The sequence below is a fragment of the Solanum dulcamara genome, chromosome 4 (genome assembly GCF_947179165.1).
Source record: "Solanum dulcamara chromosome 4, daSolDulc1.2, whole genome shotgun sequence".
Classification (NCBI taxonomy): Eukaryota; Viridiplantae; Streptophyta; class Magnoliopsida; order Solanales; family Solanaceae; genus Solanum; species Solanum dulcamara.
The window spans coordinates 2,370,455-2,382,680 of record NC_077240.1 but is presented as its reverse complement, the minus strand read 5'-3'; the positions used below and the strand labels follow the sequence as shown (position 1 = coordinate 2,382,680).

At 29.3% G+C, this 12,226-nt stretch overlaps 1 protein-coding gene and 1 non-coding gene across 2 annotated transcripts; one reads left to right on the top strand and one right to left on the bottom strand.

The window, feature by feature from the left end:
* Nucleotides 1-4,685: 4,685 nt before the first annotated feature.
* On the bottom strand, nucleotides 4,686-5,834 carry LOC129884484 (protein RADIALIS-like 4). Its single transcript, XM_055958778.1, has 2 exons — nucleotides 5,522-5,834; nucleotides 4,686-4,937 (listed from the first exon to the last, which is right to left on the bottom strand). Exons 1-2 carry the CDS (start codon nucleotides 5,758-5,760, stop codon nucleotides 4,910-4,912), a joined length of 267 nt encoding a protein of 88 aa, XP_055814753.1. The 5' UTR covers nucleotides 5,761-5,834; the 3' UTR covers nucleotides 4,686-4,909.
* Nucleotides 5,835-7,643: 1,809 nt separating this feature from the next.
* Nucleotides 7,644-7,747, top strand: LOC129888127 (U6 spliceosomal RNA). Its single transcript, XR_008766554.1, has one exon. It is a non-coding gene; the product is annotated as a U6 spliceosomal RNA (small nuclear RNA).
* The last annotated feature ends 4,479 nt before the right edge of the window (nucleotides 7,748-12,226 follow it).

The following is a 12,226-nucleotide window of genomic DNA, read 5'->3' as shown; positions in this document are numbered from 1 at the left end:
TTTGAACCATCTTGCACCCATTTCTACCATTCAAAAATGATTATGTAACATTTTTAAAAATATTTAAAGTTAACATAATTATCTTTTTGTATCATTTCGGAGGTCTTGGAAATGATTTGAATCGTATTCGACCAGAATTTCATATTGAAAATTCGAGTTTAAGAGGACTCCATCAGTGTATCCCAATTATATCCCTTGTATATTTTGATATAAATTTTTGTATAATATCACATTGTGTATCTGTTATCTCAAGTATATATCCATGAAAATGAGTGTGTAAATACATGATATACTATGGGATATACACTTTTCACAATGACATCCATGAAAATGTATGTGCGCTACACTGATATCATAGAGGTATTTTTAGGTATGATTTTTACTTGAAACAAGTCCTAATCACTTGTAGATTTTCTTAATTTTTGTTTTTAGCCTTGTCTTAATATTTTCAATCGCTATCACCCATGCCCGTTCGATCTAAAAGATAAGGAGGAGGATAAATTTTGTCTAAATAAATAGTCACATAAATTTTGACTTTGCTCACAAATTTAGCCCTTCAATTTCTTTCTATCTCAATTTCATGATCCGATTCATTCTTTTTTTTTTTACCTCTACCCCTAGAACTTCTTAGAAGTTTCCAGTTTTGCTCTTTTGGTGATCTGAATCTATAATTTAAAAATTGAAGATGAGAAGTACTTACATTCGAGCAACTTCGTACAATTTGATACAATTTATGTTTGAATTTTGTTTAAATTAAATTATTAATATAAATTTTCTTGAATAAAAGAGTGTATCTTTTTATTTTTTAGTTGGTGTCTTTTAAATAAAAGAGTGTGTCTTTTCATTCTTTAGTTGGTGTCTTTTAAATGAAAGGTTGTGTCTTTTCATTCTTTGGTTACCACCAATTCTATTTAAATCTAACTACTACAAATTTACAAATAACTTTTTACTGGAAACATTTTCTTTACAACATTCCCTAAAAAAATATTTTCTTTTTCAAAAGATCAAGTCTTCTAGCTCTTGCTTTCCAATAGGATTTCTTCACTATTTGTTTAGTGCAGAAATTCATAGGCTTGTCATATCCACTAAAACTATTTGCATACAATCCCATAGCAATCTCGTGGATGAGAGGGAGCAAATATCGTTTTTAGGAAAGCATTTTGCACTTGTTTCAAGCCTACAATTTTCTGTTCTTTTTTCATATTATCAAACCTTCATCTTAACGATCTTCTTCATATAAATTTGTGTCCTTGATATATATTTTCCAACAATCTAAAAACGATATTTATCATACATTGAATCTCGATGAAAATTTTAAAAGTGATCCTTGATTGAAGAAGAGGAAAAGAGATATTTGTGGTTCAATAGTTGTCATACGGAAGTTGGTTTTTTCCGTTCGAGATGTACCATTCATGTCAGTTTTTGAAAGGAACACTTTTGGTAGCGTTTCAGATGCAATGTCACTAATAATTCTTGACTGGAGAAGAACAAATATCAACCCCTTGGTACATAGTTGCCTTCTCAGTGAACTATGTTTTCTTGATCAAACTAATTTTTCGAAGGGAACCAAAAACGGAAGATGAATGCACAAGGTTCAGAAATTAGGAGGAGATTAAAAGTTGTTTGGATAGTAACAATGGTGAGTTATTTTGGAGATAACGACTTCAATTTTGATATAACAAAAGTGATCATATCAAAGGGTGGAGTATGATAAAATCGGGTTTTACTTTCTTAACCCTTATTATTTGTTTATATATGAATTTCTATTAATTGTGATTTTTGCGAATTTATTATCATATGGTAAGTAATATATTTGTGATGTCTTTTTAAATGCTTGATAATTTTCATAGTAACATTTTCTTGAGTGATAATTGTGATTAGTTATTTTTGCATAAAGATGATATGTGAAGTTTATTTTCAAGTTATGAAATGATATGTGAAAGGTTAAAAGACTTTTTACAAGTTTGATGTATTGAATGAAGCCTAATAATTTTGTATATTTTACTTGTTTGTGATTTGAATTATTCAAATCGTGGAGGCTTTTTGATTATGATTAAAAGTCAATATTAGACTTAGCAATAACTTGAGATAGTTTTTATGCCTTCAACTTACAATTGTTGATGAATATGTGATGTTGTATGATAATTTTTCGGTACATTGATCACAAGAAATGATACGAAAATCATAACAAAAATGAGGAGGTTTTTAATTTTCCACATTTAAAGTGAAGGATCTCGGAGAAATTGGTACCGTGTTGGGTATCAAGATCAAATAAATAGTGGGGGTACTGTATTGAGTTACTCTCATTAGATTGAGAAACTCTTAAATAAATTAGTCACTTTAACATAAAGAGGATATACCCTATTTGATCCTTGATCGGGTTAAATAATAATAATAAAATAATTATGGCTTAATTTGTTAAGCAAGATCTATTGGCAGAGCCAGTAGTGGAATTCTTGATTTTCTTTAGAAAACTAAAGATTTGAGAAACACTATGTTTCATACTATTTTATAAGGATATATTTCGGTGACAATCAAGATATTTGAGAAATATAAATTTTCGACATAATGGGCATTTACCTTGAGAGAAGGTGGAATTTCTTGAAATAAAGAAATGAATTTACATCAGTAGAAGCAAGAAAAGGAGTTGAGTTGTTGAGAGATTTCTATTCTTTTAGAAAATACATTGACTTTGCAAAATATGAGCTCAATTTTGTGATAGTTAAGCCGCTCTAACTCGAACATGTTAAAATTATATGTAGAAAAGTCAAAATGCATAACTCATTTACATGATTATGTGAGAAAGTTAACTTAAGGTGGAATAACCTCTATCACCTCTATCACATTGGTGTAGTTAAAGAATTTGACTAATCTATTTACTAAATCTCTTAAACGAGAGTTATCGAATACAACATTACGTTTGATTATGTTAAAACTCCTTATTTAAGTCCACCAATAGTGGCAACCTTACCCAACAATATAAAATGAATAGTTATTGGTTCAAAGGGTAACAACAAGTTATTGATACGTGGATGTTTCAACACTAAATTAAGAGATATACTAGTACTGGTTGTCATAGATTCGAGGGTTGAGTTCTAATACCCTTAATGATGTTCAGTTTTAGGAACAAGTGTCTCAAATATGACAAAGACACTGAAAGAACTTCACCTATATGAAAATAGAAGTGGTGCCGCTTCAATTGAGAGTTGGAGTTACTTTCATAAATGTTCATGAATTTTGGATAGCACATGGCCATTAAAGTGCTAAGCATGTTTGAGTGGAAAACAAGAATACAATGTTTACGTGTGTAATGTCACCGATGTTATCACAAGGAATAACATGTTCAAAGATTCCATCTTGTGATACTATACTAAGGTAATGTTCAAATCGAAAGATACATTACTCTATGCATGAACATAATTGGATCTTTGTGTCCTAATTTATACTTAAACCAGTAGGGGATTGTTGGATTTTGTTTAAACTAAATTATTAATATAAGTTTTCTTAAATGAAAGGGTGTATCTTTTCATTCTTTAGTTGGTGTCTTTTAAATGAAAGAGTGTGTCTTTTCATTCTTTAGTTGGTGTCTTATAAATGGAAGGTTCCGTCTTTTCATTCTTTGGTTACCACCAATTCTATTTAAATCCAACTAATACAGATTTACAAACAACTTTTTACTGAAATCAAGTTCTTACCTTCCAATAGGATTTCTTCACTATTTGCTTAGTGCAGATATTCATAAGATTGTTATATCAACTAAAACTATTTGCATACAATTCCATAGCAATCTCGTGGATGAGAGGAAGCAAATATCATTTTTAGAAAAACGTTTTGCACGTGTTTCAAGCATACAATTTTATGTTTTTTGTTCATATTATCAAACCTTCGTCTTTGTGTTTTTCTTCATATAAATTTGTGTCCTTGATATATATTTTCCAACAATTTATTGTCAATCATTTCCTTTCATGGAGCCCTAGCTAGTGTGACAGCGATATTTTATTTGTAACTTGGAAGTATGAAACCAGGAAAAGAATTATTGATTTTCATATAAAGCAAGTATAGCAAATATAGGGTCAATTTTAATCTAATTTCAAGTGAATAAATTTGTTCATTGTTCTCTCTTGTCTTCCATTTGCAATCCTATATATCTGATTTGGATAATATATGGATGGTGATGGTATATTTCAGAGGTATGGAGAAGAGTCGTAATACCAAACAGTCACATCAAGTCAATCATCATACTATCTTTTGCGTATCAATTTTAATTAATGTGTCCTTTTCCACTTTCCCTTAATTGCCTTCCAAAGAAATATCTTTTACTTTTTATTTAAAAAAAATATTTCTTTCTCTTTTTATAACTTTAATTCCAAAAGGAGTTTGACTGGGAACATATCTAATTAAGGAATAAAGTATATATTTTTTTATTTCGAACTTGCAGTGACCTTAGACATTTTTTTTTTATGATTACAAAGTATGTCGAGTATAAAAAGATTTCATTCTTTTGAAGAACTAAAACGAAATAGAAGATGGATATACTATGATGTATAATCCAAGGACTAATTAAGTTGAATTTGCGATGACAAAATGATAGAACCCCACCGAAAAAACACATGCACAATTATTCGACATGTTGCATGTGAGGTAATAAATTAAATATGCTCATTTCTTTTGAAACTTGAGAGACATATATAAGAGATTCATACGATTCGATAAGATATTGCGGTACTAGTACAATACAATAAAACATGGTGGAAGTAGCAGAAAACGTACACTATTTTACATAATTAGGACAAGGTACAATGCAATTTCCATAGAGTACTGTTAAGGGCATCTTTTTTTTTTCTTTTGTCATATACTTGACTTGATAGGTAGTGATATCCACCTTAATATCTTCTTGCCAACATCCTCACTAGTGCAGGTTCACATACCTCAGAAGCCTACTCAACAATTACAAAAGAAGAATTAAAAAAAAGAAATAAATAAATCTATAATAAGTGAAATGAAAGAGAGACTCATATTGTTAATAATTAGAAGCGTAGTGAAATTACTAGTATGAAAATTTTACATGCAAACGGCCTAGACCATAAACAACATATATTCTAAATTAAGTTCGATTAGAAGTTTGATATATATATATATATATATATATGTATATATACACTCAAATATATATACTCTAGTTAATTAATCACTTTAGATTAAGAAAATAACTCTAGTTACGATCTTACTCTTGTATCAACCGTGTTCTAAAGGGGATTAATCCTCTAACTAACCATAATCAAGAAAACGCAAACGTTTTTTTACATCGAGTAAAGTAAAACAAAAGTTGAAAAGAAGATACTAACTGAATACTACAAAAAGGCAAGAATATTTCTTAGGTTTTACAAAATAAACAAAAGTTAGAAATATGTAAAGTAATTAAAGTACTCATTTGAACCAAATAAAGAATATTTTTGAATGGTATGATGTAAAATATATCAATGATAATAAAAAAAAATACATTAGGTATCATTAAAAATACCTTTGTTGTTCACGGGTGTAATTAGGAAGAGGGACACGGCCAGATTCGATGCGCCTGAGATCTTCAATAAGTATTTCGTAGTGTCTCTTCACTTCATCGGCCGATTTTCCACCTCCTACGGCCTTCGCCACATTCTGCCAGCGGTCAGGTGTGTCCTTATCGAATTCGGCTAGGGCCTTCTCAAACTTCTTGTTTTGCTGTGGAGTCCATGAAGAAGATTGAAGTGAGCTTGATGCCATATCAATCGATCGATTTCCTAAATTAAAATTGTACTTAGGAAATAAGGTAATATGGGTGATGGAAAAAAGGGCGGAGCTTATAATGAAAGAGGTGAGAGGAGGAATTGAAGAGCCCAGTTGGAGAAGAATCTAAAATTTTGGTGACTCGGCTGCTTTGGAACCACAAAACCTACTGCCGCGGAATCTCTCTTTCTCTTTCTTCAACCTACTTAAAGTTAAAGTTTCTCAATCGTAAAATCATTGTTGATAGCAGTAAATAAATACTGCCATCAACTCCGATACCAATATGAATTAAGCAGCTGGCCGGGAATATCGTTCTGATTCCATCACATTGAACTTGTATTAATTTCCTTTTATTATATAATATAAAATATAAATTATAATATTTGAATACGATAAAGTATTTTTATTACTATGTGCGCAAATAAAAGGGCAAAAGACAAGGGATTGCATGGGTTTGATTTGAATGAGGTGATCTTGATATTTTCTTACGTGTCAGACATAAGCCATTAATCTTGTGTAGTAGTATGTGAATGGGTGGGGGGCGGGTGAGAAAAATTTAATTTTACCGTGCACGAATTAATTTTGGAGGCACATAGGTTGAACAAAAAGACAAAGAAGAACGATCCAATATTGTGTAGTGGCAGAGTTTTAATTCATTAGTTTCTCTGATATCATTGGAATTGCTGTTTCGGTTCCTTTCTGCGCCTCTCAGAAACGTTCCAAAAAATGGCCACCTGAATTAATGCATGCATCTTTTATTTTATTTTCCTTTCTGCCTCCACTTGCCAATACTACTAGTTTCCAACACTTGAATCTGGTTTTCCTAACCATTCTTTTTTATTAAAAAGAAAAAAAGCAGTTGGGGCAAGGTTAGGGATGACAGGAAAGGGATTACAAGATGGGGAGGATAATGCAAGTTTTATTCGAAAAAATTTAATTAGCTAATCGACTAAACGTAATCGTTCAATTTTAAAGGGATGTTAATTAATTCATTTCGGTGAAAAACTTACAAATTGAATAGAAAAAAATGATATTTTTAATTACATATAAAAATGACATAAAATTAAAAGCAAATTTATATAGGACTGCATAATCAAATCTCTCATACAGCTAGATCATAGTTACTATATGATGTATACAAAATGCTAGACGCAATATGATTGAATATGATGAGTTATTCCGTAATAAATTAATTTAGATTGTGATATCTTAATTAATCTTGGTGCTAGTTTGGGGGGGACATCTTAGAAGTGAAAATCATAGTGCTTTTAGTTATCTTGATAATATAAGTATGCAAGTCATCACGTAGAAATTTCATGTATTTGATGAGATAAATTTTCTATTCCAATAAATATATATATATATATATATATATATATATATTTAAACTGATATAAGATATGATCAATACATAGCTAATTTTCTTAAAGATGAGATTATATTTTTATTATATCCCAGAGGTGATCAATGTCCTATAGAGATTCCTTTTAGGGGTGCCTTAGGGAGCAGGGCAATCTTTAAAATTTAAAGGCTTGTCATTCTCAATGGGTTTTAGGACAATGATTTTGTGATATAACATTCCTTAAAATGAAGACAGGTCTAAAATTTTTGAGCACACACTAAAATTCTTTTAATTTTTTAAAAATCAAGAATCATATATGGAGATCTACACAAGTTTATAATGTATACTACTATTTAGAAATTGTGATAAGATATTGAAAAGTCATAATCCAATAAAACATGTTGCATTCTAATTAGATGTTCGATTTTGATCTTGATATTTACTGACAATTACTCTATTACTTTTGTACGATAAAGTGGTCCTTCTATTTTTTTGTGTGTATTATATTAATACCAACTTTTATTTAGTTAATCTCATTTTTTCTTCCAGAGACATTCTATAAAACCGAAACGATATAGAGAAAATTAATATGGCTCATACGTAAGCATGATACGTACCAATCGAGAAATGGACCATGTATATTATTCCTGGATAAAACTTAAATAAATTACCAATCTGATTTTTTTCTTGAATTAACCTTTTTTTTTAAAAAAATTTCTTCCAGAATGTCATTTGTCCACCCCTAAAGGTTGGACATAATTGGCGTGGTCCATTTGGTGTCAATTGGAACTCCTTTTCCATGCATAAAGAGAAACTTTGGAACAATTCCAAGATTTTGTGCCTTATACCTTTTCCATGCACTATCAGCTTATTGTTGAAAAAGTTTTGTAGAGAAATCATCCGCAAAATTAAAGGTAAATTTCATCAGTACGTAGTAGTAATTCATATTGAGTTTAACAAATTCCTCTTTCTCATAGTTAAATGACTTTTATGTAATTAAAAATAATTGTCATAAACTCAAATCAAGTTAAAAAAATTTATCCGAAAAATTAATTAGTTGGTCTTTCATACCATGTTTCTTCTAAATTTTCAAGAGATTAAAAGGTCCACTATAGCTAAAAATGAATCACCATGGTCCATGCCATTTGCAGTAAAAGTCATAGAAAGAATCTCTTTAGATAATACATATCATTATATTGATCCTATTCTAAGAATCTCTTTAAATAATACATATCATTAAATTGACTATTCTATCGTGACAATAACTAGTAGAGACATTGGGTATGTTTGGTATGAATGAATTATATATTTTCCTCTAAAAATACTTTCATGATTAATAAGTGCAGGTTTTCTTGCTTATTTTTTTATATTTAGCAGAAAATATTACTCAATAACATTTATATATAATTTTAAAAAATACTTTATAGAAATATGAAAGGGTGGGGTGGGGATGTTACGGTGCAGGTGGAGAGGAAATCACAATGAGCGTAGAATGCTATTTATGGAAATTTCTTTTCTCGACTTCCTTTAGGGAAATTATTTTTCTTGATTTTTAAAGAATTTCTTGTTCAAAAAAAAATATTTTATAAATATTTTGATCAATCAAACATGAAAAAAAATTGAACGACCTTTTTTTATACCAAAAACCAAACACACTCATAGTATATACTAACATATATTCTAAAAAAAAAAAAATCATATATTTACATGTTTGAAATTTTTTCAATAATTAGATTCGAGAGTGAAAGGGGCATTTGCCCCGATTAATGATTGAAAGGTGAATCTGTCCCCAATTTTTATGTATTGGATGAATGTCATGATCACCCTATATTCTATCAAATTGGAAGGAAAGAAAAAAGGACATGGGAAAAATAAATTCTTGGTAAAAAAGAAAACAGTTTTTTTTGCACATCATACATTTGGAGATAAGTAGATAGACGTATCTCTTTCGTGTGCCAAGCAAAGGGAATATAAATTTATCACCTAAAATTTTCTGTCAAAATTCTCTTCTTTTTCTTCTGTTGTTTTCATCTTTACTATGCAAGTTGGACATTAGATCCAAATAAATCGTCGTTGTTGGATAACGATAAAATATCGCCTATAGTGAGTGAGTGAGGTTCAAATAATTAATGATTCATGACGAAATTATGAATGAACATGACACTAGTCTCTAGTCTTCATAATGGCTCGCCTAGTTTATGTTTCATTTAAATTACCGTCTAAAGATTTTTTTTTGAGAAATCTCAAAATCATAAGAGAAAGTGTTAGGTTATGGTCTAAAATTTTATCAGTTATTCAAATGTTAGATAATAACCTAATATTTTATTTGTAAAATTATAAAGTATATTAGCAAACATATGATCGGTGTCTAAAATTATATGTCTGAAAAGTTAACTTTTTCAGGGTTAGATTTGCATAATTAAAATAATAATAATAAAATTTAATTAGTGGCCTAAAAGAATAGAATATTTATCTAAATCAGCAATTTAAACTGTGGCCGAAAGCCATTGCGCCATCTATTCCATTTTTGGGAAAATATCATAAATTTTATTAGTTTAGGGTCTAATTATGTGTTTTTTCATGAGTTTTTGAAGTTGTCGTTCGTGTCTGATTTTGGTCATCAGATATATGTGTCTTGCGCGTTCAGATACATGTATTTCGGATATATGGGTCACAATTAGGTGTAATTTATTTCAGATACACTGTATCCAAGTGGATTCGCATGTATATGGGATAACTAACTCTATTGCTTGCCTCTCTCCCACTCTCCCAATGTATCTATATCTCAAAATATATTTAGAATGTATTTGGTATGTATCTAGTGTGATTCACATATATTTGTAATATATTGACTTTCTTGCTCGTCTCCCTCCTATGTATTTATATTTTAGCGTGTATTTGATAATAAATATATATGTATGTAGGTGTATCTGACTTAGCTGGTTTGAAATTATTAATTAGTGAGACAATATATAATTATTTCAAACTAAAGAGAGAATTAATAATTATAGTAAAAAATATTTGTTATTTAGGTAATTTGTTCCTTCATTTTTAAAGCCTAACCTTGTAAATCCAAAATATGATTGGGCCATTATGTAATTCTTCATCAAATCAATACATTGGGCTATTAAACAAATGTAATGGGCTCTTATTCTTCTTCGTCGTCTTTTTCTTCACCATTGTAATGGTCTGTTCAAAGCATCCCCAACTTCTTAATTTGTATTTTGTAGTAGTAGGTAGATGGAATAATTACGAAGCTGAATCATTAGGCCATTCTAGCTTAAGAAAAATGTATAAAATGCATAAATTGTCAATATTTTATATTAATTATACATATATTATAAATATGATATACATACATTTATTGATAAACTAATTACTCGAACAATATTTAATGGTAACTATTCCGTTGTAGATAATCTTAGTGGTGCAGTGAGATAAAATCCGCAAGAAAATACTTTCTCAAACGATTTGTTCAACAAAATTAGTTTCAATAAATTAAACCCATTTTTTTTAAATGACCGTGTTTTAAATTTACAAAAGTTGGAGAATAAGTCAAGGGGTCATTTGGTAGTTGATTAGAGTTATACATGTATTAGTAATCAGTGGCGGAATCAAGATTTTTAATAAGGGAATTCAAAATCTGAAAAAGTAGACACACGAACTAGCCGAAGGGGGTTCGACATTTACTATTTATACATATAAAAATATTTTAACCGTGTATAAATAGTAAAAAATTTTAAAGAAGGGGATTCGTCAGAAGGGGGTTCGGACGAACCCCCTGAACACATGCTGAGTCCGCCACTGTTAGTAACAAAGGAATTAGTTATGATTGACTATGTATTATTTTATGAAGGTTAGGGGTGTTCATGGTTCGGTTTGGGTCGGTTATTGATTAAAATCATAACCAAACCAATTTAATCGGTTTTTAAATGTCTAAAACCATAACCAAACCAAGTATAATAATAACCACCGGTTTGGTTATTGTCGATTTGGTTCGGTTTTTCGTTTTATGACTAGCCGGCATTCTTCAAATTTCTTATGATGCTCTTTTTTCCTCAGAGCCCACAAGGGCAAACTTTGTTGCATATTGAGGGAAAGACATGCTAATGGCAAATCAGGTGGACCAAACTTGCAACAAAGTTTAGATTTAAACGAACAAGTCAAACAGAGGTTTTAAAATACAAATAACTTTGTCCATTAAAATGAAAAAAATACATATTTAAACTAAACTAAACTAACTTGAGAATCCATAATATAATAAAAAGTACTTCGACCATCTTAAATTAATAATTAAAAGGTATAAAATATCTTTAATTATTTATGAAAAACTAATATTATACATATAAATAATTATAAATTTTATGTATATATTTATCGGTTTGGTTCGGTTATTTTTTACTTTAACCATAACCAAACCAAATATTATCAGTTTTTCAAATTTAAAACCAAATCAAACCAAATGTCGGTTTATTTATTCGTTTATTTTTTACTATAATCATAACCAAAGCAAATATTATCGGTTTTCAAATTTAAAACCAAACCAAACTAAATGTCGGTTTTTTATTCGTTTTGGTTAAATTTTTGATTTGATTTTGGTTTTAATCAAAACTGTGAATAGCCTGAAGGTATTAGACTATTGATTGTGCAAAGATTAGTTATGCATATATTAGTTATTCGACTTTCTATCTTGTATAAAATAATATATAAATTTCCTCATAACTCATGCATGTATTGTATTAGTTTTTCAGATTTCTAAATTGTCAACCAAAAGTTGTATTAGTTTTATTCATGAATAACTTATTTTCTGTCTTTCAAGCAAACGCCGTATAAAATATACAAAAATTAATATATGAATAACTTATTTTTTATTCAACAATAATAAGTTACTGTTGAACGAACAAAAATACACTGAATTGATATGCATTCACATCATAATCATTTTTTTGTTGTTGTTGATAAACTAATGTAGTTACGTTTGACTTATACATCCAGTATGAGTAAATTTTTTCAATATATTTCATACCCTAATGGGTGCGAGGACTTATAAAAAAACAGAAGGTTGATGTGAAAATGCAAATTTATTACAATTTATTTTATATAGAAAATTAATAAACAAAT